Consider the following 21,740-nt stretch of genomic DNA (forward strand, 5'->3'; position numbering starts at 1 on the left):
GTAACGACATCCGATTCATCATCAGTAAGTAGTAACCCATTAAAGCATCATATACGCAGTGAGATCGTTCCACCCCTCCACCGACGATGCGGGAGAGAGGTATATGAAGTGAGAGTAATAAAAAGAAAAGAAACATAAATACCTCCACATCGGACATCAGACATAAAACGTTAATGTACAAGAAAAATCCTGGTTGCTTTTTTCTGTGTTCCTCCTCTTGCTTCTATTGAATGTTCCGCCCCCCCCCCTTTTTTTTTTTTTTTTTTTTTTTGTTTTTTTTTTTTTTTTTTTTTTATTTTTATCTGATATAATATGTTTTTCTTTTCTTCTTTGTTTTTTGTTCTTTCTTGAAAAAAGACCTTGATTATGTATGCATCAGCACGACTGGTATTATCACTAAGAGCAGGACGAAACAAAACAACATGACCCTATCTCCACACGCGTTTTTTTTTTTTTTTCTTCTTCGGCGCTGTGAGAATGATTTCTTTTCTTTTCTGGGAGAGTCTATTTATTGGTATGGAGCCTGTTCCATGCCGTGGCTTTAATGCGTGTAGATGTCAGGCGCATATTATATTGTTGTATACGGAGAGTTGGGGGTGGTTGAATGTCGGGCGCAGAGCAGATTAGTATTGACTTAGGGTTTGGTGAGTTGCTCTTTCCGGAAGAACAGGAGGAATCCGGCGCTAGGGTTTTGTTAGTATTTTGCTTCTTGTGAAATGGATTGTGGGGACATTGATGACTTACCAGATCAACAACTGGAAGAATAGGGCGATCCAGAACCAAGCGTTTGCGACGGAACTGCCCCCGGCAGTAACATCCGGCGAGATTGGCCCAGGACCGATGTTGTTTGGAGCACATGCCCTGGCAACGATTGTTGCGATAGAACCCAGCACTTGAGATGCAAGCAGAGTAAAGGCGATGTGGACTCGTGTGAGAGTCTGAAGAAGAATCATACCGAAGCCGAGACCCTGTAGGGCATCAAGGATACCGAGCCAGAGCCATAGACTTCGTGATGCGAGTGCTCCGCTAACAGAACTGCCAGCCCAGGGAAGGAAGAGACCCATTCCGGAGACACCCCACCATATCTGGGCCCAACGTGGAGCCCCCAGACCGCATGCGAATACAGGTAGAATCCAGCTATGGCGCTTGGAGAGGTACCCAAACAGGGTTAACACTGCTACCCAGATGACACCGAAGAAGACTATGACGAGGATGCCGACTTGCCAGGCTTCGGCATGGTTTGAGCTCCAAAGGACTGTATGGGGCACAATAAGTTAGTGTTTTCTCGGGGAGTATAGGGCTGATGTACTTACAGGCCCAGTTCCGTCCATAAGGAGCGCTGAGGAAGAAGTTTTGCAAAATGACTACCACGAAGTTCCACAGAACGATCTTGCGTCGGAAGACAGACTTGTAGAATGATGGGACTTTTCCAGGTGACTGGCGGTAGTAATTTGGCAGGCCGAAGAAGATTATCAGACCAATGGCCCAGAGGAATGCAGCGATTGGCATGCAGATTGCTCTGGAAGAGGCCGTTAGCAATTATAATCATAATGATAAGGGTGCAACGTACGTCATTTTCCAGGAGTTGACGATGCCGCCGTTGACATTGGTAACTCCATTAGCGACAGCGCTAGAGATTGTTGTTCCCCAGTACCATAATCCAATAACATATGCTTGCTGAGTTCCTTGGATAAGGCATGCGCGGAAAACCCAGTCTTTGACCTGAACACCACTTTCATCACCAAAATTGAGAGCGAAGAACAATGATCCACTAGAAGAAGCAGCGGCATATACGCCGCTTCCCACATTCTGGATCCATCCACGAGCGAAGCCATTAGACTCAAAGTGTGCTAATCCAATGATGACAAACGATGCACCGTATAAAAACCAAGGTATGGAAAGAACGAACACCGACTTGAAGAAGCGGAAGAAAAACCACCATATAATGGAAGTGACAAGGTATACTGTCGCAATACCATAGAGCTTCTCAGCTGTCTGGCCGTTTTCACCGGCAAGCAAGGTAATCTGGTATGAGTTGGCTGCAATAATCTGACCAAGACCTAGGAAAAACGAATATATAGGCCAGCCAAAGATTCGAATTTGCATCCATTTCTTCAAGCCCGAGGGGGGAACATAGTCTCGTCCCAGAAGGAACTCATCCTTTTCTGCCCGTGGATCGCTGCCACTTTCATTTGAACCCAGATCCTCGTGGGAGATTGAGCTCATAGGTGTGTTATTTTCGGCCTTAGTTTGGAAAATCGACGAAGCGGGAGATTGGTTGCGCCCCAATCTTGCGTCTCTGAACTTGTCGAACCACTTCTTTTCGCTCTTCATTAGATACTCCTCTATACAAAGCTGGGACTCGGAGTTTGATCCGTTGAGCTTCTCGAGTCTCTGATCAAACACTCGATAGTATTCACCAGTACCGTCTGTGAAGAATGGATCAACTTTCTGCAGCTTATAGTCTTTCTTTTCGCCGACAACAGAATCAACAGAAAGAACGGATGCACTACTGAGTCGATTCCCAGGCTGAGCCCATGGTGGCCTTCCGGATATTATGCCTTCTTCAAAGTAAGAGCTTGTAGGAGATGCAAGTGACCTCGGAGCATTGCGTTGATGACGCCCTTCATCTGCTTGCTCCCTCGTAATCGTAACTTCTTCGTCTCCGCGGAAATAATCGTCATCACTGCTTTCCTCCGTCGCTGTGCCACTCTCCTCGTTGCTCATCTGGCTTCTTCTTTTAAGCCGACGACCACGGAGATTAATGTGTCCTGGTCCAGCCCGGAACCCAAGTGACAATTGCCGACCAAGGCTTAATCTAGGTTCGTCGTTACCTCCAGGGCTTGGGTCACGGCTGTACACAATTGTGTTGCGCTGTTGAGGCCCGTATGCACTGTCGCGATTCACGCTGAGATTGGTGTAGCTGCCTTCTCGTGAGTGTGCGATTGGAGGTGTCTGCATCCCTGTGGGGGTCGAGGTACCAGTGGATGCAATTGTAGGCGTCATCATTCCATTTGGCGTTGTTATTCCACTTGGAGTATTGTAACCAGAAGGCGAGAGAAGCCCACTGTTCGATTTTGCCTGTCGGTTGCTGTGAATCCTCATAGCAGTGGTCTGCAGAATTTCCAAATCTTCCACCCACTGAGCAACAGGAAAACGTTGCTTTGCGGAGCGTGCACGCATCTTTGCACGAACTTGGGGCTTCGAGTTAAGCGCGCTTCCAATTGCAAGCTTGAACTGATGCAAGAGGTGGGAAGTTGTTGTAGACTCAATATTATACCACCAACCAGGCATCTGGCCAAGACCACCAACACGAGCACCAATACCAAGGGCGCCCTTCCGACCAAATTCAACAGCAACAAGACCAAAAGGTTCATCACGAGATGGAATCAGGGCGAATTCAGCGCCAGAGAAGATATATGCTGGAAGTGCAGTAAACTCAGGCTTTGAGAAGACACGCCCAGGATACAACCTCATCATATGATCGAGCTTAAGCGCAGCAAATTTACCATAAAGATCAATAACCGGACCAACACAGATAAGCTGGACATTGGGGCGTGCTTCCAGAACGGCAGGCATCACATCAGCAATAAGGTCCACGCCCTTCTGCATAGACCATCTTCCGACAAACACCAACAGGTCGGCATCAGGATTCTGATCCAAGCCCGCCCATTCCTGCGCTTGACGCTTGAATTCACCTCTGCTAGCCTCATAGTTCGGATCAACCTGAATCTCGCTATCCTTTGGTAACTCCTTATTCCATTCGCCAGTGTCCGAAGGATCGGGGTTCGGTAGGTTTCCGACCTTCTTCAGACCCCAAAAGATAGGGTACCGGGCATAAGAGCGTTTACCATATTTCCGAGAAACACCCACTGCACCAAACCCTTGTTGATGCACGCGGAGGTAGCTTGCTCCAGCATGAAGCATATTGAAGACTTCGCCAAACTGGACGTAGCGCTTTGCAGTGTCAAGATCAATGTTGAAAACAGAACAGACTTCATCCCTCTCCTTCTGGGTGCGCATGGGCCACAATCCTTGGAACTCGGCATTGTGGAGCGACAGACATACAGGGATGGTTTGAGGCAAGAGATAAAGCGGGGCAATGGATCCATGATAGTCGTTGATGTGATAAAGATCGATAGGGAAACGTCTGATTGCTTGTGCAATGCACTGGTTCCAAGCGGAATAGTAGATTGCGCTGTCCAAATCGTCCATTCGGGCGGGATAAGGCTCAGACTTGGTCTGTTGACGAAAAACAGGAGCATCTAAAAGGACGTATTTGATGTTATTCAGGACGTGATACTGCACCTTGACCTCGTAGGAATTTCCGAGCACTGTCACAAACATGGGCTCAGCGGGCTGATCTACAGGGTAGTCAACTCCGCCTACGCATGGAACAACCCAAATTAGATCCTGCTGCCCAAGGTGTTTGCCCATTAGCTGAGCCATAACACCTAGACCACCGATTTTAATCTTGATGGCCCAATCCTCAATATCATATTCCATGGTGGCAATTAAGGTCGTCCGCCTTCGTGAAGCTACTGCTCCAAAAGCAGGTGTACTCTGCAAGAATCCAGATTTATTCGCAAGGCGCATGAAAGGGTTGACTGATCCCCCACTTCCGTCCGGGTTCAATTTCCTTCGGAATGCCAATGGCAGAATGGATTTCTTTTCGCTGACTCCCACTTGGTTGAACTTAACTTGGTAGAAGGATTTCACGAAGGCATAGACACAAGTGATGGCTGTGACAAGGGGAACAAACCAGAGGAGGAAGTACACAACCATCTGGATAGTTCTTGAACCCGTTGGCAGGAGATGAACACGCATAGTTCCGTCGTCAACACCAAGATTCCACGCCAAGTATGGGGAGGGAGGGATATCCGTGACGTTTATTATCGTGGAACTAAGCGAAGAAGGAGGCATACGGTCCAAAACCCCATCATCGTCTATATCACCGAACACATAACTCTGGTCAGGTTGACCGTCTGGATTCATTCCCCAAACATTGAACTGTCCTTGTGCTGGGAACTCTGCCATGAATCTGAATTTCCAAAGACCATCACTGTCTTGCCTCACAACGTTGTCTAAGCCGGCATCATACCCATATTGGTTGAATGGCCCGTTGAAGAAAAGATGGGGAAAGCGTCGGGGGCGGTCATATCCAGAGTCACCTTCCTGGGCATAGTCACTGCTGCCAGTTAACTTATTCCAGTATTCAACTCGCACATGCTTCCCTTGCCACTTTTGTTTGTCCGTTCCACTCCAGGGCAATTCTTCAATGGTATCATTTCCTCCGTGATAGTCTTTCCAGTCTGAGAAAGAGGAGCCAAAGTTTGTTGAATAGCGGTATTTATTTGCGCCTGCCGCACGATGTTGGATATAGAGCGTGCCATTGTCATATTGGTTTAACAAGGAAGTCGAGTAGTTCGCCGAGGTGAACAGCAATGGATTATCCCTTTGGCCCACTCGGATCAAGAAGTGATCAGTTGCCTGGGTAGAACTATGGCCATCCGAGCTAGTGGCATTTTTAACGGTTAAGCGATGGATACCGTTGTAAACGCCAGTTAGCTTCGCTGTCCAGACCCAGGCATTGGGGATTTGCCCAGTCCACTTCGGATCATCACCCTTGGAGTCTTTGCAGCTGACACTACTGTTACTGATAGAAGGCGTCTTGCCAGCTTCAGTACTGGATTCGAATGAAATGGATTTCGTAACTTCATCGCAATCCATTTTGGTAGAAAAGTAAATGCTAACGTCGATGTCTTCTGATTCGTCAGGCCCAACTTTAGACAGCTGCGGCACATCGTGACCTGGCTCAAACTGGGTGATCATGGGACGAGGTTTAACAAAGTTAGCCTTTGGGACGTAGGCCCTGAACTCGAATGGCTTCATCTTCAAACTGTCCAGACAACCGTTTGTTGCATTTGTGCCGTTCAGATGGAGTGATTTCGGGCCATCTTTCAGCTCATGTTCATCGTGTGGGTAAAAGAGATTGACAACAGTGGTTCCCGTGGTAAATGGAGAAATCAAGGCCGAATCGTTACTCCCACAGTCAAAGCTGTATTCCACGGTCTTATTGTCATTTTGATAGACCAGCCATACGGGCTCGTTGTTGCCACTGTCACCAAAGTCTTGAATGTTTGAGACAAGATCACGCAGAACTGACCAGACTCCGACCTCCGTTGCCGTGCCATTCGAACCAGGATATTGAACCTCATGAGTCTGTTTGGACAACTTAACAACCGAGTACCCATCATTGAGTACAGGGAAGTCCTGTCGCATTTGAAACATATGTTTGATGATATTGTGGAGAGGATGAGAGGGATCCCGGTGGTCATAAGCGACAGTTTCATCGTGGCACCCTTCCCTACCTGCGCTAATAGGCCAATTGTAGTATTGCGACGAACCAAGAGAGTAGCATCCGTGCGTTTTCCATGCGGTGGAGGGAGACATTGCTTGACGACCATAGATATAGTTATCCGCAGTGGAGTCTAGAATGTAGAAGGCTTGCTCTTCTCCCCACAGTAAAATTGGGATGCCGGGAAGATGCAGCGTTGTGATAAAGTGACCCAAAAGCTGTCTCTCGACTCCAAGCTCAATGGCAGGCCAACGGAAAACATCCTGGTTCGTAGTGCCATACATATGCCGGGGATCGAATTTGCCAGTGTTGGCATTGATCATATCGTTGCTCAGAACCATAATATTCCAAGAATCTGTCCAGTCTAACGGTGTGTCGTAGCCCGCAGCTAGATTGCCATCCATACCTAGAAATCGAGTGAGGGTACGGTATACCGAATAATGGAAAGCAGCTGAATCTAGCGCTTGCAGACCGTGATCACGTAAGAAATACTGATGGTCGGATGTGTTTGTCAGGTTCATCGAAGCCAGGGAGGAGTCTGGGTATTGGTTGGGCTGTCTTCCACGTCCGAGGTAGATAGAACCAAAGTTGTTTCCACCGGTGATTTCTCCAGGAATAAAGAAGTTATCCTTGCCAACACTCCGAGCACACTCTCTATAAGCATGGGACATGTCACCCAGAGCATCCACTGTGGCCTGTGTCGCCTTATCGTAGCGGAAGCCATCAATATCAAGTGCCTTTATAATCATACAGGAGTGTCGAATAAGTCTCTCTTTAACGCTAGGGTGCCATTCACGAAGACGATCCTGAACTGAAGCGAATTTGGCCAACTGACGCTCCCAATCGGGATAGACACCGAAGGCTTCCCTGTCACCGTACTGGTCGAAATCACTGTTATAGCATCCGACCAGCTCATCTGTGACATCCTTATCGACAGGGTAACCAGTCTCGTTCCAGAATCGAGGATATTCGCAAGTGTTGTTGTACTCATTGTCAAAACGGAAGTCGACATACTGACGCTCAGATTTCCACAATGCTTTGTGCTCCTTCACTGAGAAAGGAGTGGTAGTATTTAAATAACCTTCAAAACCAATCAAATCGCCCATGCTGGTTTCATGTCAGTGATGGTGTATAGCACTTAGGTGAGGGTAGCGACTTACGTTGCGATAGTATTGTCAAAGAGGACATACATGCCCCGCTTATGAATCTCGGTGATCGCGTCTCTCCAGGTTTGAATTGTACCATAGTGTTGATCAAGCAAAGTAGTATCCAAAATTGAGTAACCGTCCGAACCCCATGGCTGATTCATCAAGATAGTACCAGCCAAATAGATCCCCTGCAGAGGACAGTCAGCCAGATGCTGTATACACCAATGGCACGAAACAACACGGAATACATTGTCACGAACCTTTATGCCCATTCCTTGTAGATAGTCTAGTGTATCGACCAAGCCAGCTGCATCACCACCGTGACGCATTTGATTTGAGTTAAGATCATGCTCAAAAAGTGACCCGTTGATGTTATCGTTAGTGGGATCGCCATTGACAAACCGGTCAATGAAGAGGGTGTAGAAAGGGAAACGCCAGCTTTTTGGAGAGGGATGATACTTATGATCCTTCCATTCTGCGTGGGTATATTCTGCCGGATTGGTAGTATCCTTGTTCACATTCAAGTTATGATCGACCAGGGACTCATCATAGGGCCAGCCTGCAGCTGTTGCTGCGAGCAACGCAAGCAACGAGCCAGTGAATCCCCACTTCATTGCCAACGGCCACTAAGTTGAACCGTTCACCAACCACTTCTTCAAACAGCCGGCATGTGCTTAGAGAAGACTGACAAAGGCTAGGAAGAAAGGTGATTAATAAGAGTGAGTTGAGGAGCGATACTGAGTGACAAACCTCTTCCAAATGAATTGCCACTTCTCTCGTCCTTCTTTATGCGTCTTGACACCCTGAAGGAAGATTGCCAGGGAGGGTTCTGATAGGTAATAGAACGCCGGGGAGGGAAAGGAAGAGGCCGGAGGGAAGTCAGTGGCGGCAGTAAAGTAGCAATGAAAAAGAGAGCAGAAAGGGGGAAAGAGGAAATAAAAGGAAAAGGAAAAGGAAAAGAATATATGCGAAGGCTTTTGTCCGAAGCCTTGCAGGATGAAGTCAGAGTGAAAAATTGGGACCGAGCAACATTGACTCTGTTATACAGATAGCCAGATGGGGTCAACGAAGGACTGATATCAGCTCGAACAAGGAAATCAACCGATAGTCTTTCACAGCCAACTCACGATGCTCCAGCTCAGACAAAGCTAAAAAGGAAATAAAAGATTAAAAAGATTTTAATAAATAAAATAAATGAATAAACTAAAGGCCAGACATGTAGTTCGCCGGCCCGCGAGACAGGTACACAGGCATATGGAGACACTTGTGCGTATGCAGTGGAGATTGAGGCCTCCCTTCCAAAATCAGCCACACATAGTATCCGTGTTCGCTCAGAACTCAATCATTCGCTGACCGAGAGTAGTGACTCAGTAATGCCATTACCCTCAAGGGAAGTTTTGGAGGGGCGAACGGCTGTACCGAGGAAGGCCATACTATGCAATTACTGTACATACTGCGCATCATGTACGTGCTACTGTACCTCTAACGCGATACTATTTACAGCATGAGTGGATCCAGTGGGTCCGGGTTAATCCCTTGTCATTTTGGTCGGTTGCCACTAGTGGCATGGGGTCAAGGTCGATCCTAACCAGGTCTTTTCCTCCTATCTGATATATCAAAAGGCTCACGTTTAATGGTGTCTTCCTTCTGGAATTCTAAACTACTTGGGATATAATACTTACCGACACTCTGCCTTTGTCTAAATTGAATGGATCATGCAAGATTCTATGCATAATTCAAATAGTGCAATTGATAGCATATGCCGCTCAGTGCCCAGTCAGTACCTCTTGGTAATACATAGATTCGGACGTGAGGTTGGATGCACAACCCACTTCTTAGCTGACTACCATAAATCAGAATACAATGCGCAAAGCCAGGAAGAGTAATTAATCTGGCTTCTAATGAATCTTTATTATTTTAATTTTCATTTTTTTTTGTTGGTGGTATCATTTTTACGTGAAGCTGCAGCAAGATGGTGGTTGTATGTGTGAACGTTGAATTGTAGAGCCCTAAGTTCTACGCAGCGATATAATAAAGATACTCCACGAGGTACTCTCGGAAAGAGACAAAAGAAATAAAATGAGAAAATACCTCAAACCGAAACAGAGAGACTTGAAAGATAGAAAGATAGAAAACTAAAACTAAAAAGACCGTAACTCCCTTATCGCATTGAATGTTGATATCTTTAGTGTTAGAAACTTGTTGGCGCAACGGTTTACTGGTAAGGACACCCCGATTATAATGGACATTATTTAGATAGATCCATAACAGCCACTATATTAAGTTGAAGATAATTCTGCTGCTGCACACTTAGCCTGCTTTGAGCATTAATACTAGTAATCGAGTGATGAATCTGGCTCCAACAATTGCTATTGGATCTTTCATTTTCAGTAAGAACAGCAACCGGGTCTGATAACAATGAATTTCATAGCGAAATCCGAATTCATATTACTAGCATTGATAAAGCCATGTGGAACCGAGGACGCGACACGATGTCGCAATTTTTGTTTTTTTCCCTCCGGAATAATCGGGCTTATGACGGTTTACTTATCTTTGTAATCCCTTTATGGCAATTGCGTTATGATCTCTCATATCGTGCGCTCTCTTCGGCTCAACCATCGTGCAGCTCACTTGTACCTTGTCTGTAACTTGTTTGGCCATCCTATCAGTCCTAGTATGATTTGAGTACGAGGCTGAATGATGAAATCACACTATGCTTATCGCTCCATAAATGATAGCAAAGGCAATTCCAGACTGGTGAGTTGCGTACTGATATGCTTTGGTTGATGTTGTTGAGGCGAACTAAACCTTTGTCCGCCGCCGGCTGCCGAACACTAAATGACGGTATTGTAAAATACCCAACATACCTACTACTACAGGCTATAGCAAAATGATGGATTACGTGCATGCATACGCATTCATACGACGGTTGGAGAGTGTTCAAAGAACACAATTCGATTAACTTTTCTTTGTACGCCTCCTTGCTTTGATAGCTTCAAGATAGCACAACTTTAAATCCGGGATTAATATGATTAAATAATGTTTTGCAATCGATCGCTGCTCGACAAGATGCTGAGGCTGAACATCTCGGTTCACTTTACAGAGCTCCATCGGATGCAAGGAGATGAAGCCGCCTAAATTATGAGGCAATGAATCAAGTTTACATCCCAGGGACGATAATAAGTTGTTTTGATACAAAAGGCTCATCAGATCATAGTATTCCGACTTAAGTTCTAGTTGACTTTTGTTCCATTCTTCATCGCAATTGATTTCTGGCCTGATTTTACAATTCGAGTTTCTGTATATTATAAATACCTGGTAAATGTCAGAATAGTATTATATCATGGTAGTAATTTATAAGCATCTAGTCGCAATAAACTCGACTATTAACTTCCAATAGGTCAGTTATTGTCGCAAACCTCCGATCGTGATGAACACAAAAAATCTGACAATATTTCCGAATGAAAACGACAGTGCGATTTGAAACCATTACCCAGTCTGTTGGGTGTGGATTTATCCCTTGCTGAAGGAGTCGAGACGGATGAAGGACTATCCCGGTTAGTCTGTCCGTATGTATTGTACTTACAGACCTCAATACTAAGTGTTGGGACAACTGTCACATAGGATGACATATAATATGCATAAAGTACTAGCTGTACCCACCGGATAAGCTTGCAGAGCAGGACCCCGTGCGCCGTGGTAGTTGCGATCATTCTGTACCGGGGTCCGGCTTGTTATACTATCTCAGACAAATTCTTATCCTCGATTATTAAACTAATACCAAACACACATACTATTATACTTCTTACGAGATCCTTACTAGTGCTTGTGTGGGGGGGGATCTGATCATTGTTAACCTCCCGAGTCCCGAGTACGTACTAGTACACAGTAGTAGTGGGGTGGAGAGATGAGCCACTCATCGTCGCATCGGATCTCGAGTGTTGTGGGTCAATCACAGACCGCCTGTCGGCCCTTGATCATTACTAAGGAACTAGTAGTAGTTAGTAACTAGGGTAACCTTAGAGAATAGGTACCTAGATTTCTCAGTTGTCCAGGATCTTGGTAACCTGCCCCAAAGAGCTCCAGCATGAACATGATTAACAACACATCATCTTGGCCCACCCTATATAGTCCGTGCTCGGCCTTCAGACCCTTCTAGCTGTGCGTATAAACGCATAATGTACAATCATTTGGAAAATGTCCTTACCATGGCCCCAATCGGGACACCGATCCATCTTAGTAGCTGATTGTGAACGGCAGATGATAACAACTCACCCGGGATTATCAAACCTGACCTTCTACGGATATACCGATGGCATTCTACATCTTATCAACTGTATGCTACCTAGATAGGCGAACAGACCTTTGTTGTTTGATGTGTTACAATTATTCGAAGTAGTTCGAACTTAGTACGGATACTCGCCCCGGAACTTTCCAGCAGATGCCGGCCGTTCATGCATTGTCTATCAATGGGGGGGTTGACTACGTCTACTCTTATCTGAGCCTACCAAGATGGCGCAGTTCGAGTTCTTGGGCTTGCCTCGCCTCGTATTGTGGCACAGCAATCAACACATAACACAGCTGTTGAGGTAAAAGTGATGGCGATGAAGAAGCGGTAACACCCAACATTGAGCCAATCCCTATTCTTCCAACACTCCGTTGCTTGTCGCAAGCGAGTTTCAGTATGATATCAGAAGTATGATAAATAAGGAACGATTCTGACCCAATGCGGTGTGACCACCTCAGTTGACTTCTGGCCTCAACCAGGCAAAACTTCTGCCTTGAGCTGACATATACGCGTGCAACTAACCAGGGAGGCAAGATTCGCCGAGCCTCCTGTGCGTTACCGGTACGTTGTAAACCGAACCATTCTCCAAACCATTGCAAATATTGCGTTTGAACTGAACGCCTTGTCCCCTCCCCCCCGGTCCCACTTTTTAATCTTCCAAAAATGACTAGCTTATCCATCATGCAGGTGCCAGTACATCCTATAGGCACATGGTAAGCGACGGTGGAGTCAGACTACATATCATATACGTCGATGTTGCAGGCCTTGGCGAAATTGACTCGTTCTACCCAGCGAGGCCGTGAGCAATACATGTCAATTCTTGCAACCCCTTATGAGAGGCGCCTAGCTCCTTGACGCTGCAGCTTACCCGTGAAACTTTTGTGATAGCAGATATTAGCGCGCTGACCGAGCCCGAACGTTCGCCATCGGATCCACTTCCTGCATCCATGAACCCAGAAACTAGTGACAGCTTCTCTCTCTTATCGTTCACCGACTCTCTACCACTTGCCTTGCTGGTCTGCCTTTCTCAATTTTCCATGCAGGGCGGGAGTGCAATCCCTCGTTGACCTTCAGCTCACCACAGGCATGCCTTTCTGAGCAGACATTCAGGATGGTACCACACATGCTGTGACTGTCGTGACACCAATTGTCGCTACACTTCCTTGCTTGTATGGATCAGGGATGGCCGAGCTGTTTATATGCTACAAAGGTCCGCTACACGGAGCCCTATCCGTGTCTGCATGTAATCAACTCGTGCGCAGCATTCTCAAAACAAAGGCCCGTCAATTTACGTCGAAGCTTAAGTGTCAAAACTTGTTTCTGCGAGACGGGTTCCTTGCAAGCCCAGACCCTGTGGTGCTGGGCTCTGCACCCGGTATAGGAGATGCAAGTTAACCTAACAAGGACGCCTTACCTTCTCCCTGTACAGGGCTCGTTGTTGAGTCGAAGTTCTGTACGCAGGCTGGACGGTAAGTCTCGGTGAAGCCTTTGTTGCCTATGTTTACTTTCCGCTTGGATTACACGGAGCCTCCATTTAGATGACTATCTTATACGCAAACCTTCGGACATTGTCGGTGTCCGAGTGGCCGTGGCTCCTTGGAGTGGTGAATGCTACAATAGCCTGCAGGAGAGAGTCAGCTCTGAAAGAGAAAACAGCAGAAATAGCTATTCGAGATCGTTCAGATAGGCATGGCCGTGCATCTTGATATTAGGCTCGCCAAAGGATATATTAAGGGTTGGAGTGGCTAATTAATGGGAAATTATGTGCTTCTTGATGTATAGATGTCCCTATTGAATCCTGCTTGGATGGGTTTAGCAGCAACGATAACGGGTAAGTAGAGGCAACAGCAGGTGATTGGGACATCCTAATAGATGCATTCCAATCAATATTTTGTAGTATATTCCGCAGAAATCTCATACGAAAAATTCTTGAAGGGTCATACGTTTATATGTTCTATCTATTCTGATACAGGGCTGTTGCTCTACAGCAACAGTACATGCGTGTGCAGACATTGAACTGAAACCTGAACATGTGCTATTCAAGTATGTTGCCTATAAATTTCAATGTATCTCTTTTAAATTTCTCCTGGTAATAGATCTTGTCTTCGTAGACGTACAGATAATAGACTTGACTAGTATAGATTTATAGTTGCCCTATAGAGTACAGCCGAATAGCTGCTCAGATAGTAAATGCTCGCCAAGATATATATAACAACGATGTACATACCAGTTTGTTCCATATTGAGTTGCGAAAGCCATCATACATGCATAGACATGCCACATAAGCCATGTCAAATTAAAATTGACACTATTGAATCTATAAATAATAGAGATGATCCAAAAAAAGAACGCAATAAATGTCTCTTCACCCGATTTTCAATACACCCGACAACGGGGAAGGAATGAGCGCCAAGGAAGCATATTTACAGTAAAATATAATCATTTCGTCGTCTATTTTTCCCTATAATGCTAAAGCACCGGATCTATTCGGCCCCATAGCGAGCCCTGTAGTCCTTCAACCGCTGGATCTCGGACTCTCCGATCTTATCGCCCAGCTTCTCGATCAAGTCGTGAAGACCAATCACTGCACGAATGGGGATGTTTCCACCAAGGTCCCTCTGTGCAACGCCGATAGCGCTCTTAGGCTCAGCGTCGCTGACTCTTTCCTCGCGATCGAGTAGGACAACAATGCCGGTAACAATACCGCCTTCCTTCTGAATGATGCTCACGGCCTCACGGATGGCGGTTCCGGCGGTAATAACGTCGTCCACAATGACCACACGCTTTCCCTTCAGAGGAGCACCGACAATGTTTCCTCCTTCACCATGGTCCTTGGCCTCCTTACGGTTGAAGGAGTAGCTGACATTGTCCCAAGTTCCCTTAGCAGATGCGGAGAGAGAGTCTCGCACTGCTAATTCATTCAGAACGGAAGCGCACACCGGAATGCCCTTATAAGCCGGACCAAAGATAATGTCGAAGTTGGGTGTGGTAGTACCGTCGGCCGCAACAGTTACGAATGGCGGGGCAGACAGAACACTGGCATAGGCAGCCGAGGTGGCACGGAGCAAAGGCGCAGTGTGGAGGAGAGAAGATGTGAAGAAGTACGGAGATTCACGGCCGGACTTAAGGATAAAGGAGCCAAAAGACAGGACATTATTCTTCATCAACAAGGGAAGCAAAGTCTCCTTGTAGTCTTGCTCGGCGGCAGGAGCAGGAATGGTAGCGGCGGACATTATTGTATTTCTTCCTTGCGACGACTTGTGTGTTGATAGAAGGTTTCAAGGTTCAGTGGAACAAGGCTAATAATTTGGGAGCCTCAATTGGTTCAACAAAATAAATAGTCTGGAGTAGTGAGATTCGGTGGTGAGACTTGTTTTGGGGAAAAAGACAGTTATCAGCAACGATCGATGGGTCTTTTTTTTTATGATTTTCTTTTAGGCAATTTCCCAAGGAGGGGCAAGGCGGGCGGAGGCCATAGGCCAATGGCAGGAAAGAGGGGTCTGGGAGGAGGCCCGTGGATCGGACCGTCGTATCGTCTTAGCTCTCCCTCTCTCTTTCTTCCCCCCAGTTCCTCCTTCTTTGCTTTACCGCCCAATCTGCCTGGTTCAAACATCTTGGGGTGAACTGGTGTCCCTTTATAGTCTTACATCTCATATTCTGGGCACTAAATAACCCTCCGGCTCTGCTGAGGGTCTGTAACTGACCGATTGGGAGTGGGACACGTGCCACAGGACAACCTCCGAAGTCCGGCCTTCTTTACGATAGATTATCTCACCTGCCCCTTGCTTTAACGTAAGGCTGGTTTTTTCCCCCCTCCCCTGGGCTTTTCTTCCTTCTTCTGAGACCTGGTCCTGTAGCAGTTTTCCATTCTTTCAGTTCCTCTTCGTTTATTTGTTGGCAGATTCCTATTCGGTATATTAACACCGTGTTCGCTGGCAGGCCCGGTGACCGAGAAGACCAGGAACGGTTATCAGTGATTAGGAGAGCTGTTTAACCTGGACAATTTGCCCCAATTTTTGTTGAGAAAAAAAAACCATTTTTCCTGTAAGTTTAACTATTTGGATCCTCCAGTCAACTTGTCGTTGTACTACAATTACCATTCCGAACAGATCCACTAATTCCGGTGCTATTATATAGTCTAACTACACACAATGCATATCAAGGAAAAGCTTGCCCAAAATGAGGCCGCTGGAAGAGTTGGCATCTCATTTGAATTCTTCCCCCCCAAAACAGCGCAAGGTGTGCAGAACCTTTACGACAGAATGGACCGAATGCACGCATTGGGCCCATCCTTCATTGATATCACATGGGGTGCCGGAGGACGGTTGTCAGACTTGACTTGTGAGATGGTTAATGTGGCCCAATCGGTGTACGGACTGGAGACCTGCATGCATTTGACATGTACAGATATGCCGACGGAGAAGGTAGATGCTGCCCTACAGGCCGCCTACAAGTCTGGCTGCACTAATATCTTGGCCCTTCGCGGTGATCCGCCTCGTGAGAAAGAGAAGTGGGAAGCTGCTGATGGCGGACTTCGTTATGCGAAAGACCTGGTCAGGTACATTCGGGACAAATACGGAAACCATTTTGATATTGGGGTGGGAGGTTACCCTGAAGGCGCCGACGATAACCCAGATGTGGACCTCTTGATCGATCACCTGAAGGAGAAGGTCGATGCAGGAGCCACATTTGTTATCACACAGATGTTCTACGATACGGATCTTTTCATCAGTTGGGTAAAGAAGTGCCGCGCTAAAGGAATCAACGTGCCTATCATCCCTGGTATCATGCCAATTCAAACTTATTCCGCGTTCATCCGACGAGCAAACTGGACAAAGATTCATATTCCCGAGGATTGGCTCGAGACTCTGGAGCCCGTGAAGAATGATGATGCGGCTGTCAAGGAGATTGGAAAGGTCCTGATCGCAGACATGTGCAGGAGGCTTCTGGCAGCTGGAATTAACCATTTGCACTTGTAAGTTGGATTTCTCTGTCCTACCAAAACCAGAAAGCTCATGAACTCTTGCTAGTTATACGATGAATCTTGCCCAGGCCACACAGCTGGTCCTTGATCAGCTGAAACTTATGCCTTCCGAAGAGACACCGATCCAGCGACCCTTGCCCTGGCGGCCGTCGCTTGGTCTTAACCGTAGGGCAGAGGATGTTCGCCCAATCTTCTGGCGGAACAGGAACTCTTCTTACATTGCTCGCACGCAGACATGGGATGAATTTCCGAACGGCCGTTGGACCGACTCCCGATCACCCGCTTTTGGTGAGCTTGATTCTTACGGCATAGGACTCAAGGGCACAAACGAACAGAACATTCAACTGTGGGGTGAGCCGAAGTCCATTCGGGACCTTTCGCATCTCTTCGTTAGATACCTGGAGGGTAAGCTGAGTCGGTTGCCCTGGAGCGACACTCCTATCAGCTCCGAAGCGAAAGCTATCAAGCCTAACCTAGTCGAACTCAATAACCGGGGTATCCTCACCATCAACTCACAGCCGGCTGTCAATGGAGCTAGGTCGTCCCACCCTGTGTATGGATGGGGCCCGAAGAATGGTTTCGTCTACCAGAAGGCATACCTCGAACTCCTGATCCCCCCGTACCTGCTTGACGAACTGATTGCACGCATCGAGAGTAACGAAGATCTTACATACCATGCGGTTTCAAAGAATGGTGAATTGCGGACCAACACCCACGATAGCCCCAACGCCTTGACTTGGGGTATCTTCGCGGGTAGAGAGGTTGTCCAACCTACCATTGTTGAAACAATCAGTTTCCTGGCCTGGAAGGACGAGGCATACCGTCTAGGTGAAGACTGGGCCAAGTGTCATGCTGCTACGAGCCCTAGCAGGAAGTTGATCCAAGGACTTGTGGACAACTGGTACCTTGTTAACATCGGTGAGTTAAGCTTAAAGCTATTCCATCTGCATTTCACTTGCTAATCTCTTCTATCTAGTCAACAACGACTTCCACAACACTTATGATCTCTTTGACCTGTTCAAGGATTTGAACGTAAGAGATTTCGACGTCGAAGTCACCTCGGACAACGCCGACTCGAAATCTCAGGAGAACGAAGCGGTTGAGGCTACTGCAAACTAATTTACGTACATCACGAACAATCCCAGCAGGCTATGCCTGCTCTATAACTTCTCTAGCATCTCTTCAACGATTTACTAAGACTTCCTAATTCAACATCTATATCTCAACGATACCTGCCTGGGGTCGAACCACCCCACGGCGCGAAATGGCTTATGGCGACATGAATTGAAGACCTCTCAACGATTTCTTCTTTGAGCGTTATTTAATTTCAACATGATTTTTAACATTCAACCTTATACCCCACCCGATTATTTTTATTTCTCATCGCGCGCGAGAAGAATCTCAAATTCAACATCATAATCAAGTCTCCCTTAGAGCCCCAAGCTCAGGGGTCGTCAACCATGACCCCACCTCCTCTTTCGCTTTTATCTCTACATCTCTATCTCCACTTTCTATCTCGCTTTTTCTTTCTTTTCTTTTCTTCCTTTCCTTCTTCTTCTTTCATTTAAAACAGAGCAGGGCTACATAAAATAGGGTGATGCGATACCTTACGATAATTCAACACTATGGATGACGACGGAGTTGGGTTCATGAGAAACGAAAAAGTAATCCTTTTCAACACGGGATACGGAGTTTCTTCATGAAGCATTTGATATATTTCACGAAATTTATTTATTCAAGTCTTGAATAGACGTATAGACTCAAAAAATCAAAACAAATTCAATGGGATGATGATGATAGTTACTTGCCTTCTCGCTTTTACATTCTTCCTACTATTAGATGATGCGAGGGTTGGTCTATCTATATAGCACGCGCTTATACCCGAAAAGGATGCCTTGTATTACACAACCGTTCATAACGATAACTGACGTCGCCGGAAAAGACGTTCAAGCATAAGAATAATAATACATGAAATGAGGACCCGCTACTCAAGTATACAAAAGTACAAGAACAATGTAAAAGTACCGAAGGTATCAGCTTGTCATACCCTGTAGAACTCTTCCTAGCGCACCCAAAAACCACCCGAGAGGCCTTACAAACCATACGATCCAGCTTCCGATAAGAATTACATACTCAACTGCTCGCCCTAGAAGCATCATGATAGAACCAAGAACACCAAGATAAATCACCACCTGACAAAGATCAGTCAGAAAACGAGCAAGGTCTTTCTCACTTGGTCTAGGCCAAACTCCTGTTGTGGTGTAAATGGAGCAAGCCTGCAGGAGGTTCTTGAAAACATGCAGGCAGTGTTCAACCATGTTCAGAATACAGTTCAAAGCAATTTTGAACAGGACGGTCTTTGAATGCCGATTGTCTATTATCTGCGTAAAGAGGCCTTGAGCTTGAGCAGCCGACAGGAAGAAGACGTCCATGATCAGACTCATTGTAATTGAATTTAACAAGCCCCGGTAGTTTGCCTGTACCCCAGTTGTCTGTAGATCGGCACGCAAATCAGCAACCTTCGAGCGAAGATGCTCTTCGTGTGTGTACTTGCCACCCGATTTGTCATTTCCCTTGTGATCTGTCTTATGCTCATCCCTTGGATCGTCGACTTGTAGGCCATCCAATTCGGCTACCTCAACAATTCTAGCGGTCTGCGTTGGCGCGTTTGGATATCGCTGATCCCTCGTTAGCGAACTGGCGGGAGAGATATCATGGCCCGAGGAGGGTGTGGACTGAGACGAGTCCGATATACTCCTTGCAGGGATTTGATAATCATTCTTCGGTGGAGCAGCAGGCGCTTTCGGTGGGGTATTATTATGTATGCGTTGACCGAGATTTTCTGTGCGTGACTTTACCATGACGGGCATACGGATGTACCCACGTATGGCCCGACGCCTTTCCGCGCTCATATACCCCAGTTCTGCTCGAGCTTGTGGTGTCCCCGGCACGTTTTTTACGGGAGTGTCTCTTGAAAATGAAGGCGTTGGCCAAGTTGCGTTGGATCTCTCCCACGAATTTTGGGTCGCTCGTCGTAATCCCGACGGTGAAGGGTGCATTTGAGGCTTCGCCCTTACATCTTTGATGGTTTCGCCTGCTATTCGAGGCGGTATGCCCGAACGTTTCGGCGTAGCGCCTCTCGTTTCCCCTGTGTTCACCATAGTGCGTGTGATAGTGGGTGTGATAATGAACACATCGTCCCCATGGCTCTTTCTCTGGTCCTGTGTTCTTATCGCACGGGCAGCATGGTTTGTGTTCTCTTTCCCCGAGGCATGCGCAGGCGTCTCTGCCTTGTCCTGTCGTTGACATATGGTCTCGTGACACATCGTCTTCGGTGACTGCTTGGAGCATTGGACATGCTTCGAACTCTGAAAAGTTGGCTTCCGTTCGTCTTGGGCGACGGTCTTTTCCTCCGATGCTGCTGTCGTTGGCTGGGCTGGCGTCATTATCTTCTTCCAATCTTTTGGCTTGGCCATTGGTGTCGACACATCCACTACTCTGGGGCGCTCGGTGGTTGACGAGAAAAACAAAATCTCGTCGGGATTCTTGTCGTACGGTCCCTTGATTTCCCTGCACCCTAAAAAAGAGCCGTCCGGATTAGCATCGGACACCTTCGGCTTTATTCTCGATGGTGACTCTTCCCAGATTGTGCTGAAGCGCTGTTTCCCAATCTCATCAGGTGAGTAATATCGATTATGACCAGACTGATACGTTGCCGGTTGTTCACCTGCCTCTGCAGAATGACTTGAACGTGAGTCCTGGCCGTCGAGGGTGCTAAGCTGTTTTCGTTCAGGGTCTGGCAGATTCGGATTATCCTCCGGTGTCGTGGTACGTGGACTTGGAAGAGTGTCGGGATCAAGCATCGCCTCTCCCTCTTTGTGCACATTCTCAATGCTCTTTTGGAACTCCACAATCTGCTCTACGCTCATTGTCGGCGGGTTTGGGTCTTTGGCTGAAGGCATATTGACAACAAATCTATCTTCCCACTCGGTCATCGAGCTACTAGGGCCTGACACTGGTGATATGGAAGGGTATGAGTGAATGGATGAGTCGGTAGTGTTACCTGTCTTGTCAGGGGACCTTTGAGGAGTCGTGTCATGGGTCTCGTGGCTTGTCGGTATGTCCTTGCTCGACTGGAATCCATTCTGATTCTCGGAATGCTCCTTGGAGTGGGACACAGGGCCATCTTGATTACCGATGGTAGGACCCGCTATTTTGGTTCTGGACTTCGCCCCTTGTTCAGAACCTCGTTGAGCACGGGTAGTTGGACTTGCAGTTTTTTGCTTGTGTTTGGCCATTTCATGTTTGGGTGAGCTAGCCAATGAAATAATCTTTCTATAGGCCTCTTGATAATAATCCTTCTGTTTATCTTTGCTCCGTGATGCTGTAGGCGGTTCCCGGTCGAACTTCCCTCGAACTTTCCGCCAATATTGCTCACGGTCTTTGTCTGTCGAGTTTGGTGATTCACGATCCGACGCACCAGGGGACCGTTTCATCTGACCATGCACCTTGATATTCTGCTGCTTTGTCTGAGGCGTGACGGATGTTTCCCTTCTTTGCTCCGTACCCTTATCTGCAAACGCTCTAGGAATGGGAAGCTTGGTGGCCCTGCCCCTTCGCAAAAGAGTCTGGGGTGTTTTGGAGGATCCAATTTTCGACTCGGTCGAGTTTTGGTCGGTCCCCGGAGGATGTGCTCCATTTTGCTCGTTTCCTGCTTCTTGGTCACTGAATTTGGTGCGTCTGCCGTTTCGAGCTCGAGGCTGGAGGTTGAGCAAATGCCCTTTCGGTAAAGGAATATGTCCCTCCATTTTGGATCGATGAGGTTGGGTAGCAGTCTCGACTCTTAGGTCAGGTTCAGCCCTTCGACTTACCCATTCCTTCTTCGAAGACCGCGGTTTTTCTTGTATCTGCGAGGGTGTAGTGGGATTACTACGCCTTCTGAGGCGTTTGCCGTGCGACAAT

At 47.0% G+C, this 21,740-nt stretch overlaps 4 protein-coding genes across 4 annotated transcripts; 1 reads left to right on the top strand and 3 right to left on the bottom strand.

Annotated features, from left to right (window-relative positions):
* Positions 1-434: 434 nt before the first annotated feature.
* On the bottom strand, positions 435-8,248 carry ags2 (alpha-1,3-glucan synthase Ags2). Its single transcript, XM_032061409.1, has 6 exons — positions 7,767-8,248; positions 7,519-7,694; positions 1,571-7,465; positions 1,314-1,519; positions 745-1,255; positions 435-683 (listed from the first exon to the last, which is right to left on the bottom strand). Exons 1-6 carry the CDS (start codon positions 8,118-8,120, stop codon positions 635-637), a joined length of 7,191 nt encoding a protein of 2,396 aa, XP_031907527.1. The 5' UTR covers positions 8,121-8,248; the 3' UTR covers positions 435-634.
* Positions 8,249-13,937: 5,689 nt separating this feature from the next.
* Positions 13,938-15,341, bottom strand: BDV38DRAFT_264280 (orotate phosphoribosyltransferase). Its single transcript, XM_032056271.1, has one exon. It carries the CDS (start codon positions 15,025-15,027, stop codon positions 14,278-14,280), a length of 750 nt encoding a protein of 249 aa, XP_031907528.1. The 5' UTR covers positions 15,028-15,341; the 3' UTR covers positions 13,938-14,277.
* Positions 15,342-15,945: 604 nt separating this feature from the next.
* Positions 15,946-17,897, top strand: BDV38DRAFT_288668 (methylenetetrahydrofolate reductase (NAD(P)H) MET13; the record flags this gene model as incomplete). The annotated part of the gene is made up of 3 exons (XM_032061079.1): positions 15,946-16,769; positions 16,825-17,696; positions 17,755-17,897. The coding sequence occupies 3 exons, from the start codon at positions 15,946-15,948 to the stop codon at positions 17,895-17,897; spliced, it is 1,839 nt and encodes a 612-aa protein (XP_031907529.1).
* Positions 17,898-18,811: 914 nt separating this feature from the next.
* On the bottom strand, positions 18,812-21,586 carry BDV38DRAFT_275923 (putative NTP binding protein; the record flags this gene model as incomplete). Its single annotated transcript, XM_032058114.1, has 1 exon — positions 18,812-21,586. One exon carries the CDS (start codon positions 21,584-21,586, stop codon positions 18,812-18,814), a length of 2,775 nt encoding a protein of 924 aa, XP_031907530.1.
* Between the last annotated feature and the right edge of the window lie 154 nt (positions 21,587-21,740).

The sequence above is a fragment of the Aspergillus pseudotamarii genome (assembly GCF_009193445.1).
Source record: "Aspergillus pseudotamarii strain CBS 117625 unplaced genomic scaffold BDV38scaffold_109, whole genome shotgun sequence".
NCBI lineage: Eukaryota > Fungi > Ascomycota > Eurotiomycetes > Eurotiales > Aspergillaceae > Aspergillus > Aspergillus pseudotamarii.